The following is a 15,236-nucleotide window of genomic DNA, read 5'->3' on the forward strand; positions in this document are numbered from 1 at the left end:
ATTGACATAGTTTGGGGTTGACACGACTGGGTTGAGTCATCGCTGAGAACCAATCAATCGTGCGGCTTTACGCCACTAGAGCAGCACTTATTCCTCAGGTGACAGGGAGCCGCAGCGCGGACAGCGACGGAAAAATGAAGGCATACCTCATAAGCCGAGAATGCATACATGCTGCAGCCGTAATTCCTTTGGGCTCTTTCTGTTCTCTTCGACAATTATCCAGTTGGAGCAGCCTGTTCATGTTCATTCTCTTCAAGAAATCTTGCCTCCTGCATTCCGAAATTCATCTACTTCCAACTATCTTCCCTACCACACCTCCAGCTCCCTTTTGTCACCAGCGATATTTGCACCTCCCCGTGTCTCCGTGTGATCGCCCCGCCGTGCCTCCCGTGACCCATATCGCGTGACCGGCCAGCCGAGGTTGACACCGCGGGGACACGGGCCACCCAAACACACAGTACACCAATCATCTCAGCTGAGGTCGGAGATGGCCGGTGGCGTGGCCGGCGGCGTGGCCGGCGGCTGCAGCCCGGTCCCTACCGGGTCGGTCAGAGCAGGGTGAGGCGAACCAGGAGCCGGCTGCCCACCGCGGCGGTACACCCCGCTCTGCACGGCGTGCCACGCTCACTGCACGCCGACCTTCGCCGTTCTCAGGGGCGCCGGTGCACGTATAAAGCCGGAGGTGGCCGGCGAGTGGCACCAATCGGCTCTCCAGCTCCCTCCCGGCGGACCCGCGGCAGTCACAGCGGCACACCACAACAGCAGACATGAAGGTGAGAAGAGCGACTACGGAGTTCTGAGCATCATTATCCGCAAACTCATAATGGTCACTGAAACATTAACTTACCATTACTTCGGTATACCAGAATAGGTAAGCTAGCTTACATTGCTTTAAAGGGAATTTCGAAAAGAACGTTGGCTCTAGGACAACAATTGTCATAAATAATAAAATATGTTATGGATAATGCTCGATCTAGAGCGGCAAGGTCCAGATAATCAGTATTCAGTAATCCACCTGTTTGATTTTAAAATATTTACTTTACTATGTAAAAAACATTTTGTTGGAAAGAATGCCAAAACAATCATCACAGGCAGAATTTGCATATCGCAGTTGGCCAAAACATTCTTCAGAAAAAAGTTCAAACCTTTAACACTCACAGGACCACTTTCGTCTCACGTTGCGCTCCCCTTTCCTGCCACTACTGACCTAATCTCTCCGTCATTCGCATGTTTCAGGTCGTCATCCTCGCAGCTCTGATCGCCGCGGCCGCCGCTAGCGGCTACGGCGGCCAGGGTTCGGCCGGCTACGGCTCGGGCGGCTACAACACACCGACGGCGTACCAGTTTGACTACTCCGTCAACGACCCGCACTACGGGCCACAGTTCTCCCGCAGCGAGAGCAACGACGGCCGCACCGCGCGCGGCTCGTACAGCGTGGCGCTGCCCGACGGGCGCGTCCAGCACGTGCGCTACTACGCTGATCAGGAGGGCTACGGCGGCTTCAACGCCGAGGTCACCTACACCGGCAACTACGGCACGCAGAGCGGGTACGGCGCGCAGGGCGGGCAGTCCTACCATTGAACGAGACAACCCGGGAGGACAGACAACAGACCGAGACTGCCCTGATGCAAACAAATGAGTCTCACAGCCAAAGACTGCCACGATCCAGACAGAAGGAGCTCGCAAGCATTAAGACTGCCTGTTCCGGGAACATATCTCGAACAGCCAAGACTACTTGCTGCTGGAGGAAAATTCGACATAGCCAACGTCTGCCACTCCTACCCGACTTGACCTGACCTACGATATCTGGCTGAATGCCCTTAAAACTCCGAGACAGCCGTCCTACCACACCAAAATCCGTCCTTCCCAACCAAAGCGAGAGATACCGGTGTACACATTGTCTATTTATGGGAGAGTGAATACACATACCACCGAAGGGACCGCTGGTGTTGCCGGGAAGAGACAGGTGCGCTACGGTGGACACGATGTGGACATGATAAGAACAAGGGCGTGACCGACAGGAAACCGATGGTCTACAAGGACTGACACACAGGCGCACACAGGCGGTTGGCAACAGTCCGCGCCGTTATATAACGATAAAAACGCTAATGGACAGATGCTCTAGCACAGCGTCTGTCCAGACAGCAACAGCATCCACATAAATACGTCAGCGACAGAACAACTGGACGCTACATCCTGCGCAGTGGAATTAACGATTAGTAACGAAATTATGAAACTAAACACACCATAGGCCCGAGAAATGACGCACTTCAGCTCATGTTTCAAATGAAGATGAATAAAAAAGATGTTATATTTTACGGAGGGGTAAATCCACACTAATGGTGTTATTTATGAAGGTAATGCCACCAGCACCAACTTACTTGCCACACTTGGAGACGGGGTTGACGCCCTTGAGAAAACCTGCCGGGGGCTGAGCGGCCGACCTGCAGAACAGAAGGGGAATACGTCAAACAGGGTCACATTCACACCAAAGGTCACAGGTCATAGCCTGCCAAATCACACCTCATCCAGCGGAACAGCGCCCACGGTCACTCCGAGTTACGTAATTGACAAATGGTCACAATATTTCCTCCATCTGACTCCTGCGACTGCAATATTGGCGGTTTTAGTAACGTTTATCTGCAGCTGAGCCGCGGTTCACACAAAATACCAGTCCAAGTCGCAGAGCGCGGGACAGGGGGTTTATCGATCAACACAAGACGGAACTCACTTTCACCGTACTTCTGAAAATGTCACCAGATGTAGGATTTGCTTAATACCACAGAGCAACGCCCACAAAAACAATTCCATTGTAATAACGGATTTTGACGATAATAACTAAATGTCAGGTAATCAATCATATCAGAGACCGGTCATATCATAGACCTGTGATCATATCAATCGATCCCGTATCCGGCTGAACTTCACATAGAATAGCTAAATTTGGTGGGTCTGACTACAGATCAATGTCCCCGCTGTTACCCGGCCGGGCCTCTCGCGATTTCTGGCACCACTCTGCTAAGGTCACCCTCAGACCTTTCTCACGTGGCCCGCGTAGTGTCCCGCCCAGACCGTGCCAAATCGGAGGTATTTCGCCGGGGGGGGGGGGATACAGGCGCTGACGTCACAAGTTGGCAGCGCTGGTAAATGAGTGACCATATCGGCCACGACTGCTGCCGTCAGCAACACTAGGATGATATATGAAGGTGGACAAAAGGGCCGTGGGGACGGTGCATTCAAAGGAGATGGATATGGCGTATCAGAGTGCTGACTGGTAGATTGCTAACGGTAACGACATCACACGAATCTTGCCATGAAAATAATGAATGATAGCAAATACGCAGTTTGTCTCGTGATACATTTCAAACCAAACCAGAAAATGTCAGCTTTCAATGATTACGTCAATGACTGAAGCAAATAACATAGATTCAAATACATTGATAAATGATATTGACACGTTTCAACATCGTAGTACCGAAAGTGAAACACGAACGATTGAATTCGACCATCAATATCGCCCATGACATCATAAATGTATGACTTTCCACATCCAAGTGATGCTAAATGGACTTGTGTAACTAAATGTGGAAACGGCGTAAAAGCATAATTGCTGTAAGCTGCATCCGCTCGATATCCGGACTCAGGGGTCACGCCACAAAGGTCAGAACGATATCCAAAATAGTCCACTAAGTCCGAACCGTTATTGCAATTACCGGACCTGTATCGCGTTGAAACATACAATTAGTCATGATGTACGGTGAATTAGATGATGCACCAGAGCGATTATGCAGATTACATTATGTACTTTGCAGAGCGATGACCCAGGGAAGGGCAGTGTGTCCAAAATTGTAATGTTGCGGGGAAATCCACCCATAATGAGAAGTATAATGACATCCTAAAAATATGAATAAAACATCCTCATGGCATTCACAACTTATAATAACAGCCTCGAACACAAACATCTAGGAGCAAGAGAAACACAAACCTCGCAAACTCTCACAACACGCCAAGACAGCCATTTGAACAACCAAAATGTTCAATTATATGACCCAAGGCCATATATAGGTAGCGACACTGAGCGATTTGTTTACAGCCAGTTTCGATCCCGATGACGCAAATGTGTCGTCACGAGGCAAAACAATATGGCCACCTCTAATGAGAACCAAGTGCAATAAGTTCCCGGATGTAGACAGCACTGACGTCACCGGGATCGAAACCAATGACATCAGTACTGAACCTATGGCGAAGCAAAGTAGTGACACCCCCCTATATGACCCGACTTAAAAACCTCATTTAACATCCCGAATATCAATATTTAGTATTTCTACCTCATTTTCTCGTGACATTTATTAAAACGGTGATTAAAAAGAGTCGAAGTCAAGTTTTATGAAAATAACGACATCCTTTCCGGCCTTTTTTTCTACATCCTCCCCCTAACGTAAAATGAATTTAGCCACACTGGGGAAGGGTCACATAATGAAATGAGAATAAGAATGAGAAACAAGAAATAGGAATCACGATGAAAAATTGAGTAGACCTAAATGCCATTTTTTTGAAAAAAAGTCGAAGTAAAAACATGCAATAAGCATACATTTAAATTTATATGGAAAACAGGGGAAATATCGTCGCTTCATGGAAATTCTCAAATCTGGATAGAAAACGACTGCAAAATTTACTGACGTATACCATATCCAACATTCAAAGCTACGATTGTCGCAAGCTCAAAACTTATGCGTTCGACAGAATTCATCCATGAAATAAATAAATAATCCACGATACCTTCTACCCATTGCGTTTCGCCGCCGATTCTCCCGATTCACTACCGCCGCCAGTCATTCCTAGAGTCTTGGCTGGCTGTCACTCGACAGAAACAATACACAGCCTGCCCTGTGCCACTCCTCGACCCGGCACCGTCCTCCGCCGCCGCGTCACAGCGTCAGTCGTTATGTCACTGTGATAAAACAGCCAGTCGTCGAGCCGGCAGCTCCTTGATGACGAGTGCAACAGACGGCAGGGGACGGACCGGGCCGGGCCGGCAGGGGGTCGGTTTGTCCCCACCATGCGCTGATAAACTGTATCGCCCCGCTATCAGATACATAGCAGCGTGTGATAGGACCGTGAGGTATTGAAGTTGGAGTTTGGACGCGGTATCAGTTCCTAGAGTGGTCAGATATTGCACGGCGCATAGTTGCAGTTCTCCGCCCGGGAGTTGCACAGCGCCGCCGCGCGATGGCGCTGCAGCCGCGGCTGCCGCTCGCTGCCGATAGATGCCACTAGCTGCACCTCAGTGTGAACCCGTTCCTGCCGCCCCGGAGGAGCCCCTGAGTGATGACCAACTTACGCTGAGCGAGCGTCCCGGACGAAGCACGAGTCTCTGGCGGCGGTATCCTCCCTCTTGGTTACCTTCCGTACCTGTGGAAGATAAAAAAGGTCAAGTCAAGGCATGTGAGGTCAAATCAGATGGCGTAAATCACATCGAAACAGATACGACACCACCCTGCCAAGACTCAGTTCTACGGACAAGCTCACACCTACAAACAGCAGGCCTCACCCATCCCGATCCCTCAAACATATTCGGAACACCGGCCAACCTTACACACCGACAGACCACTGTTTTAGACCGACGTACGACAGTGTGACATCACAGGGCGGTAACACAGACGAGACACCCGGCCACCGACCGGCGGGCCTCTGGCGCCCCTGTTGTCCTTGGCGGCCGTCCATTCCGACAGCGAGAGAGGGGAGCCACCGACAGCTGCACCTGAATTACTAACCGAAACCAACGGCCAAATTCGCCCTTGTATCTCCCGCGGCAGGAAAGGCCAGTTACTATTCACTACAAGAAGACCATCGCTTATGGGAAAGGAAACACAAAACAAGTGCCGATTACAAAAAAACGCCGACTGAAAACTCTGTGGGTGGTTCCAGCTCATTACAAATCACCATCCCATTCTTCAACTGTTTCCAGAAGCTCCAAAGTCCTCACAAAGTTCGCCATTGGCATGCCTGGAGGCGTATCCCCAACTAACGCCGAAGAAGGGCCACATCCAAACACCCCGAGAGTTGCTGACGTCAGTCCAACAGAGCCGAAATAGCGCCCGAAATGGAACACCTCTGACGTCAAGGGGCCAGTCGGGCCCCGAGGGTGAAACAGGGGATGGAGGGAAAGGGGACGAGAGAGGGGAGAGAGAGAGAGAGAGAGAGAGAGAGAGAGAGAGAGAGGAGAGAGAGGGAGAGAGAGAGGGAGATGTTTGGGAGGAGAGGGAAGGGAGGGATAAATTCCGATGGTGAGAGGAGGAAGGGAGAAAATCATTGGCTCCATTCTATGTTTCGCCATTCAAAAATGTGCACCTCAACGCGGGATGCTTACGAAGTCAATCTGGTGTTGCTCTTCACTTCTATGCATTCCCATGGAGGCGTCATCCGCATCAAGGTGCTATCGACTCGCAGTGCACACCTAATAATGTGCAAATTGTTGCCAAATGTATCTAAATCTAGCTTCATCAAGTATCCACAACATGAAGACAACTGTGGGATGAAAACATGTTTGTGTAGACATCCAAATGGCGAAACAAGAGAAACGTTATGAATAACTGAGTTTGATGTATGATGTTGCTCGGCCAAAGCACGGGACCAAAGTCTCTCCAAGCCGCGCAAAGGCAGCAAAGGTCACACCATGAGAGAACCAATATACAATATACATTGGCATTCTGCGCTCGGATGCGTGGGCCCGGCTCGCTTGCGGCACTGTTGCCGTAACTCAGGCAATGATAACAGATGGCAAACCTGTCCGCGTCCTACATACGACCGCATCCGGCCATGTCCGACAATGCGGCACTCGGTAAAATGAAATGCCGTTTGGCCGGTTTATAGTTGAGTTAAATAAATCCTGAGTCATGCTTTCGATAGGCGCATGCGTCACGCAAAACTGCGCTGCAGACAATGGGTTATATAATCATAATCCGGAGGAAAGATGGGATGTGGAGCATCAAAGCAGCACGGACTGCGGCCATTATCGCGCAGTCAGGCGTTAATGGCGCCAGCAATAACACCGCTGGCTTTGTCAGAAAAGCCGGGAGCAGCACTCCAGCGCAGGCGCCCTGCGATCACGTGTCAGCGAGTCGGACCGGATCGTCATGGCACGCGCTGGCGGACGCAGGAGCGCACCGACAACATTAAAACAATAGGCACGGGACCAGCCCCTTTTGACACTCCCAAGATTTCACCTATGCCAGTGCATGTAAAAAATGGTGAAAAAAATCACCGCTTTCACTTGCAGCTGTGCCCGAGTTCAAATACCGTTCCGGCGGCGGGGGTGGGGGTGCCAACAGATATTGATAGTGGCACATATGACACCGCCTCGGTGCGTGTCCCGGTAAAAGGGAGCCCTGTTAGCTCAGGTGGTCCCTCAGCCACACGGGCCGCGATCGTCAGCTGCCAGATCTGACCGTGATTGGACACAGCCATGGCGAGTAATGATCGGCTTACGGGGAACTGTCAGAACTGAACAGTCATCCCAGCACACCCATCCCACCGCTCACGCACTCCAACCCCGCCCACTGCCATCGGAACCTGTCCGCCGGCCGGCCGGCAGCCCAGACCTCTCCGCCCCGCCTGCGCCGAGCCCCCGACCACACCACCTGGTGACGTCACAGTGACGTCACCGGCCACCGGCGGCCGGTCGAGAAGCCGACCTCGTATCGACCCGACCGTCGGCCGCGTCCCAGCGCGCCGCCTACGCAGCCGCCGCCGCGGCCGACGTGGCCACGTCAGACACCGAATCGACGACAACAACGCCTACACCTCAACGTCGACGACGACACTAAGACGACCAAGTCGACGACGGCACTGACCTTACTAAGCACGATAGGTTGATCGGCTTTACCCCGCCCGCTGCTACGAAGCCCAGAAAGACTCTGATGTGCAGTGTGGATCTGTCAGATTTACGAGGTGAAGAGACGAAGGCCGGTAGTGCGCAGTAGTGCCGGTCGCCACAAACATTGGCCAGTCCCCGCGCGAAGGCCGGTTCTAAGCCAGCGAATCGAGCCGCGTCCGACGATAGTTGTGCTGGGGAGCGATAGAATGGCTGCTCCGCACCAGGGATGCACCCGGGAGAGAGGAGAGACGGACAACGGTGGGCGCCCCGCCCGCTCTGATCTTTACATCAGTGGGCGTCCGCCTGTTCAGTATTCACCATCCTGCTACACAGGCTGAAGACTTGTCCGGTTCATCCTGACGCTGGGGCTGCGCTCAGTTCTCGAAACTCTCAGTACTACAGCTTTAATGCCCTGTGGTACTTTGAGGCAGCATCCCCTGAGTCAGAACTCAAAGGATACAAGCCGGCACACACCAGTTTCTCGCCGACTAAGCGTGTGTACAGACAACAGACAACCCCTAGATGACATGTAGATGCAGATGACAGACAACCCCTCCAGCCGGTGGCGACATCAGACTCGATGGCCGGTCCGTGACCACTACTCTCGCACCCTGCGCCGAAAAACAAGGGCGACGGGGCACCGAACGGACAGCTATTGTATTGTATTGTATTTACGATCGTGGGCGATCCACACATGGCGTGGCGATTACTGCCCAGATGTAACACAGGGAGCTAAATGCAACAACCTAGTCACTGGATCGGTGGATAGCCGCCACTGGTCGGAGCAGGGCACACGGACACGCTGATGGGAGGCACCAGGCGCACAGCACTGAATAGGTATTATTTATTGGGAGCACCGACAGCGGTGGCGTTTTTAGAGATCAGCCAAATATGCTGACTCAGTGGGCGGATGGCCGGATTCAGTGCGCGGCTCGGATACGAGCTAACAAACTGTCAGAGGCCACAGAAGGTCGGCCGAGTCGCCCACCACCCAAGGACACTATCGGGCAGATACGGCGTCGGGTGGAGACACTTTCAGGGGGTGTGACCATGCTGATTGACCACAGCACAGGGAACCGCTACCAATTTAATTCAAGCTCCTAATAGATCCCAATTATCTAAATTAGCGTCATTGTATTTGCACACCTCGCCTGTCGTCTTCCTTCAGCTGCCCTCCTCGACCTCCCACTACCCTTTCCAGCCCACTCCACACTCTCTGTCCCCGTATCCAGGCCCCTGAGCGCCCCTGCGGGTCGGCCGTTTCGCCACCCGTCGCGGACGGGCCGGCAGCCAGCACACACCGCGCGGCCGACCGGCGCGGCGGCAGCTGCGGAGCGCGCCTGGCGCCGTCCGCTCCTCACAAACACAGCGAGCCCGGAGCCGGCCAGGGCAGCGCTGGCGACCCGACCGGCCGGGGCTGGATCTGCCGATAACTGAGAGCGAGGCGGCGCCAGGCGTCCACAGGAGCCGGCGAGCTGGACGGAGGCTCGGCCCGGAGAGAGACACCTGTGGCTCGGACATGACCGGAGTGGTGAGTGGAGAGTGGTGGTGCAGCCGTCGACGGAGTCGCCACTGGACGGGGCAGGTCCCATATAGCTCGTCAGTTGGAATAAAGCACAAGGAGTTCCACCATGACATGCCCCCGCTACAGTTTTATTATTATCATCCAGGCACGATGGCTCGTTTAGGAGTTTGGTTCATTCCAGCCAAATCCAGCCTCTACCAGACGCGTGCAGTGCGGCGCTGTCGGTCAGTCCCTCGGTCCGCCGTTCAGCGGGCGAGTTACACCCGCCGCCGTCGCCGCTCGGACAGATTACTGCCCAGCCGTGCTGATGCGGTATTATATAATACTGAACGAGGCCGGTGTAAATAAATTTTCAAGACCGAGGTCCTTACTGGATTTTTGAACGAGGCCGAAGGCCGAGTTCAAAAATCAGTAAGGACTGAGGTCTTGAAAATTTATCACCGGCCGAGTTTGGTATGTATTTTACTGTATGCCAACGATAAATTTATTTTCTGGACCGAAGCTCTTAGCCGACTTAGGAACGAGACCATCCCAAAATGTTGGCTTAAGTGCATTCTGGTAATGCATTTTTGACCGTGGTCAATTTGCTTACACCAGTTATTACCACACCCCTCTGGCTAATGTATTTGAATAGGCCAGGCATACAGTAAAAACAGTTCCAGGAATCCTGCCAGCCCGTGGCCGGACGCGAGGGGAGCGCGGCGTCAGTGCGCCACGGGGCCGCCGCGCAGGGGACGCCGGGGATGGTTGAGGAAAGGACTGTGCAGTGTGCGGTCAAGGGGTTGAGAGGTAATGACACGTGAGAGACAGGGGAATAGCCCACCGGTCACAACGTGGCGCAGCATTTCAGGATGCCAGTTGACTAACTGATGGTCAACACTATCGGCTTTTACTCCCTCTAATAGAGGACAATCCGAAGGCCGTTTGTGGTTCATGAATCATATCAGCAAATACTCATCTGTAATCACTAGAAAACGAGTTGAGCAGGACGGCAGATTACAAGAGGATTAGATAAGTGGTTGGTGAATCAATATCAATGTCCATTGCGTAACAGCAGGCTGCGGTGAACGTGCTCCGGTTCCGGCAACAGAAAAACCAGGAAGCAAGAAAAGCAACTCTACAAAAACATTTGCTAAGTCCGGTCCAGCCGAAATAACAGCATGATACCATGGCATTCGGCACTCTGCCGAAGTATCGTAGCAGTAAGTCGGCAGTGTATACTGCAGCAACATTCCACTGCTTACGACCCACTGACAGCTGTCAGCGGCCGTAAATACAAGCATCCGCCCGGGACCAAAATAGCTAGCTACCAGTTCGGTACACCACGCACTCAACAGGGTGCCCTAGAAGTCGCTCACGGCCACGGCCAGGGCCACAAGGTTCGTGACTAGTGACGTATTCAAGGAAACGTGGCGGCGACACACGACGAACGGTCGAGAAGTTTCAACGAAACGTCCCGACTCCCGAAAGCAGGTTATGAAGGGATGCATTCGTGAATGATAGAACAAAGGTCGGGAGATGTGGCGAAATATGAACGCTGGGACGTGCCGCGCCGGCGGAGAGACGTGCGCAGTGATCCCCGGTTCACGGAGTTCGATCACGTATTGCAGGCAGAACCGGCTGCTGCTGCATCACGAACCGCCAGCTTATTTCACAACCTCCTTAGTCATCTTGAACAGAAAAATTGCTGCATTAAACTGCTGTCTCTTGTTTTCAGCAGACGCTATGCGACGAAAACAAACATTATAATGTTGCAATGACGACTATAAGTGCGCTGTTTAACCCTGCAGCGCAGCTAAGCGCGCCTCTAAACCTTAAACACTGAAGCGTGGTATCACGTGCTTGTAGTTTAGATCTGCTCAATATCATTTCAGCTGAGACTGGATCGAAAACAGGGCGCAGACATCTGCCTGTCAGGAGCACATGGACCGTCCAAAGTCCGGGACGCGTCTCCGAGTAATCAGGTCGCCAGTACCCCGGACCGAGCCTGGAGAATGCTGTAGTCATCCAGCGCACTGCATACGATATTTCTTCTAACTCATCCCACCAGTCAGCAGCAGCTTCAGCCATACGGGGAGCCCGCATCGGTTCCAAATTAGCTCTCATTTGAATCAGACTGACGACGGTGAGTCATGAAGGGGTGGATGTGAGAGTCGACCTCTCTTCAGCTGTCGGCTATTAGGAACACTGTGCCACCGGTGCTATCACAATGTTCTGGGCGGCACATGGCCAAAGCAGCACCTGTACGACGAGGGCGCGAATGGACTAGGGGCGGGAACGGGTACAGGGAGCGGGCAGACGGCGATGAGACAAATAATAGGATAGATGCGACTACCGACAGAAATGGCAGCACCTTCCCGTGAAGGAGTCTCGAGCAAGTCGACTGGTGCAGCAAGTCGCCCGATCTTTCGGCTTTGGATGAAGCAGAGCTATCGTGGTTCGATGAAAATAGCAGGAGCGATACAAGTAAACGACCGAAAAAGGCCTGGATACATTCCGTCACTGAAAACGGCCTCCAAAGAAAGAAAACAAGAGTGTAGTTCACTGTAGCTTGATAATGACAATTTTCACATACGAATCCCGTCGGACGCTCCTATCTAAGCGTTCCATAACCCCCAGCTCCATCTCCCCAGTCTCCGAGTCGACTCCCTCCCCAGTCCGATGACGTCACTCACAGGTCAGACAAGGCCGCCCGGGGGCGTCTGGGCCGCGGAGGCGTTCATTTATGCCCCGCGGCGGTCGACCGGCGCTCTCTGGCGCTGAGCCAAGGCACCCGTCCGTCCGCCGGTCGTCAGAGCCGCGACGGGACGGGACAGGACGCGACGGGACGGGTGCGAGGAAAGGGGTGGGCACGTCGTGTCGTGTCGTCCCCGGTGACACTGCTGTGATGGTGCAGGTCAAGCAATCGATGCAGCGACGAGGGTGATGTGTAGTGATGTCAATTACGGAAAATCGGAATACCGATACCAAACCAAATACCAACCAAAACCGTGGAGAAATACCGAAACCAAACCAACTTGGGAACATGAAGAAAATACCAACTTTTTACCGATTTCTTGGCCTCTTAAACATAAGCGAGGGTTCATGATACCAACAAAATACCAAACACATTAGGATTGAAATACCAAATACCGAGTTGGCATCGGTTTGGTATCGGTATACCAAAAAGTTGGTATCCGATTGACATCTCTAGTGATGTGTGGATAGGCAGGAGTTATTGTTGGTTCAACTTGGGTTGGCGAAACGGGGACAAGTTCCGGAATGTCTCCAGAAACCTTCAAAAACGTTATGGTATGTGGCGTAGGCGCTAGCTACATTGCATTTTATAGTCAATTTGATCTACGCAACAGATAAATGGAGCAAAAGTTTTAAATGGATCAAGCCAATACCAAGCGGCAAGCGTCCGCCGGATATAATCAACACCGATTTTAAATCTAGCGCCGTTGATTTTGCGCAACGTCTTGAACGACACCTGGGAAAAGATGACTAAGGGAGCCCAGCTTAACTCAACTGTGGAGGCCATCCATGGTGGTCTCTGGTTCTACCCCCCATGACGTCAAATCCGCCTCGGCACGGCAGAAACTTGACTAATGGCCACAAATGACGAATGAAGGCCGGTAATAAAGTATCGGCGGTCACGGAGCGTACGGGTTTCCCGGGCAAGCTCACGGCACAAAAAGCAGACGAGGCGCGGGGCAAACAGCTCCTAAGAACGCAAAAGCTGACATGGGAAGTCAACTAAGGGAGTCACGATTTTCAACTCGCCCGTCCTGTTCGTGAATCAGACTCAACGAATTTCTTCCACCGGACCATCCAACTTTAGCTACCTAACGCTATCCCTTTCAGATCCTATCAGACAATAAGGCGCCCCTATCCGAACCAAGATTACTTTACTATCCGAACGGCCACTCCAACCCGCGTCGGGCCCTGCCAAACCAAAGCTGTTCGGCGTTCGCCACCGAGTGCCGTTTATCGCTTCATGCAACACTGCTCAGCCAGAGCCATTGGCCGGTCGGCGGTCCACAAATTAACTGCGACCGCTGCTGTCGGCGCTCGGCAGACCAACAGACCCTCGGACCGTCTCCTCCCAGCCTGCACCGCCCGGGGCGGGTCTGGTCGGTGGTCCCTGGCAGCCCCAGTCGGCCGCTCGGCCCCGCTGGCCCACTGCGCTGCCAGCACCGTTCACGGACGAACGGTGACCCGGGATCACGGCCGAACAGTGACCCAGCTGACGGCCGAACAGTGGCTGAGTTGGGGCCGAACAGGGACCGGGATCACGGCCGAACAGTGACCCAGGTTAGGGCCTAACAGTGGCTGAGTTGGGGCCGAACGGGGACCGGGATCACGGCCGAACAGTGACCCACGTGACGGCCGAACAGTGACCCAAAACGACTGAACGGTGACCCAAGTTAGGGCCCAACAGTGACCCAGAATACGGCCGAGCAGTAACTCGGCTCATACCGAGCGTTGAGCCAGGCAGCAGCGGAGCGATGCTATAACGGATAACCAATACAGCCGATTCGTGCCAGCCGCCTCAGCCGTCCGGCCGTCGCGCGCCGTTTATTATCATTCTAGCCACGGCCGGTGGCCTGGTCCGGCCGCACCAGGCACGTGGTTTCGCATCTCGGCGCCAGCCGGGCGGCTGTCGCCCTCTGCTGGTCGGGTCTGAGCGTATAACGCACCCCCGAGACCCCTGCAGATGGACCCAGCGGGATGGAATCGTGTCAGTCCCAACAGCTTGCCTACGTCACTTGACCAGTACATTCAAAGGAAGAGACCGTCCAGTCCAAGTTTCCGGACCCGACTAGACCAGATCCGGCCATTTGGAACCAACCGTACCAGACCAGACCAGACTCGGCCAGAATGAATCAGCAGGACCATCAGGGACCAACCAGGACCAGAAAGGTTCAGATCGTCACAACGGAGTCAGCATGATCCATCAGCGACCATCAGGGATCAGGTTGGACCATCTAGGCCCAGCCTAGCAACGACCATCCAATACCATCCGGGACCACCCAGCACCATCTGAGACCGACAGGACCATCTGGATTCCGGACCATCAAAGGCCCGTCTCTGGTCGTTGTCATCCGTGCGCCTGCTGACCGACATGTGACCTTCCCTGTGACAGACGGTCGGCAGCCGTGCGGTCGTCCAACGCACCCGAGCCCGCCGGCCGGCCTGCACGCAGCACACAGGGGCTTGTTTCATTATTTTGGCAACTGGCCCGCCCGGTCTGCTTCAGGGACGGTGTGCGCACGACGGCCGCGTGGGACAGCGCGCGCCAGGCCATACCGGAAAGTATTGCAATACGCAGCTGTGGCACTGTGGGCAGCGGCAGTCCAAACATAGTCCTGGGGTAATGGACTGACGCAATAATTCAGTCATGAAATGTCACCGTGCAACGCACATGCCGAACATGTCAAATGTTCCGAGTCCTCCTCAAATTCTGCGCAGTTGACGCGTTGCAGTATCAGTGACCACTGAACCACTAGCGACAAGAAAAACTGCTGGTGAATCTCAGCCTGACAGTGCCCTAGCAACGGCTGCAATTCCAAGAATTCGCGGCGTCCGCAAGGAGGGAAGGGGTAAGACAGGGACGTTCACATTGCTCCAAGTTGGCACGCAGACGCACGGAGTCCTGTGCGACCTTGGTAACTCAGACGATCTCACACACATTCTTTGTGCCGCCGGCCGGCCCCGTCCCCAAATAAGACAGAGCACAGCGCCATGTAACCAAACCGGTCTGGGCGGTAGGCACGCACGGAGTTTGGCTCAAAGACACGGCTAGATTCGGGAGAACGGGGCGACCGGTGGACCACAGCGGGCCTGGCAGTC

General features: G+C 53.6%; 2 protein-coding genes across 2 annotated transcripts in view; one reads left to right on the top strand and one right to left on the bottom strand.

Annotated features, from left to right (window-relative positions):
* The window catches only part of LOC122371424 (nuclear factor of activated T-cells 5-like), a 37,626-nt gene that overhangs the window by 17,234 nt on the left and 5,156 nt on the right, over positions 1-15,236 (bottom strand). Inside the window, exons 5-6 of the mRNA XM_043347755.1 lie at positions 5,342-5,412; positions 2,382-2,444 (exon numbers count right to left, since the gene is read on the bottom strand). Coding sequence (XP_043203690.1) covers positions 2,382-2,444; positions 5,342-5,412 — 134 coding nt within the window. The remainder of the gene's footprint in view (positions 1-2,381; positions 2,445-5,341; positions 5,413-15,236) is intronic.
* On the top strand, positions 550-2,004 carry LOC122371431 (pro-resilin-like). Its single transcript, XM_043347761.1, has 2 exons — positions 550-773; positions 1,237-2,004. Exons 1-2 carry the CDS (start codon positions 768-770, stop codon positions 1,579-1,581), a joined length of 351 nt encoding a protein of 116 aa, XP_043203696.1. The 5' UTR covers positions 550-767; the 3' UTR covers positions 1,582-2,004.

Source organism: Amphibalanus amphitrite, unplaced genomic scaffold (genome assembly GCF_019059575.1).
Source record: "Amphibalanus amphitrite isolate SeventyFive unplaced genomic scaffold, NRLGWU_Aamphi_draft 000035F_arrow, whole genome shotgun sequence".
Classification (NCBI taxonomy): Eukaryota; Metazoa; Arthropoda; class Thecostraca; order Balanomorpha; family Balanidae; genus Amphibalanus; species Amphibalanus amphitrite.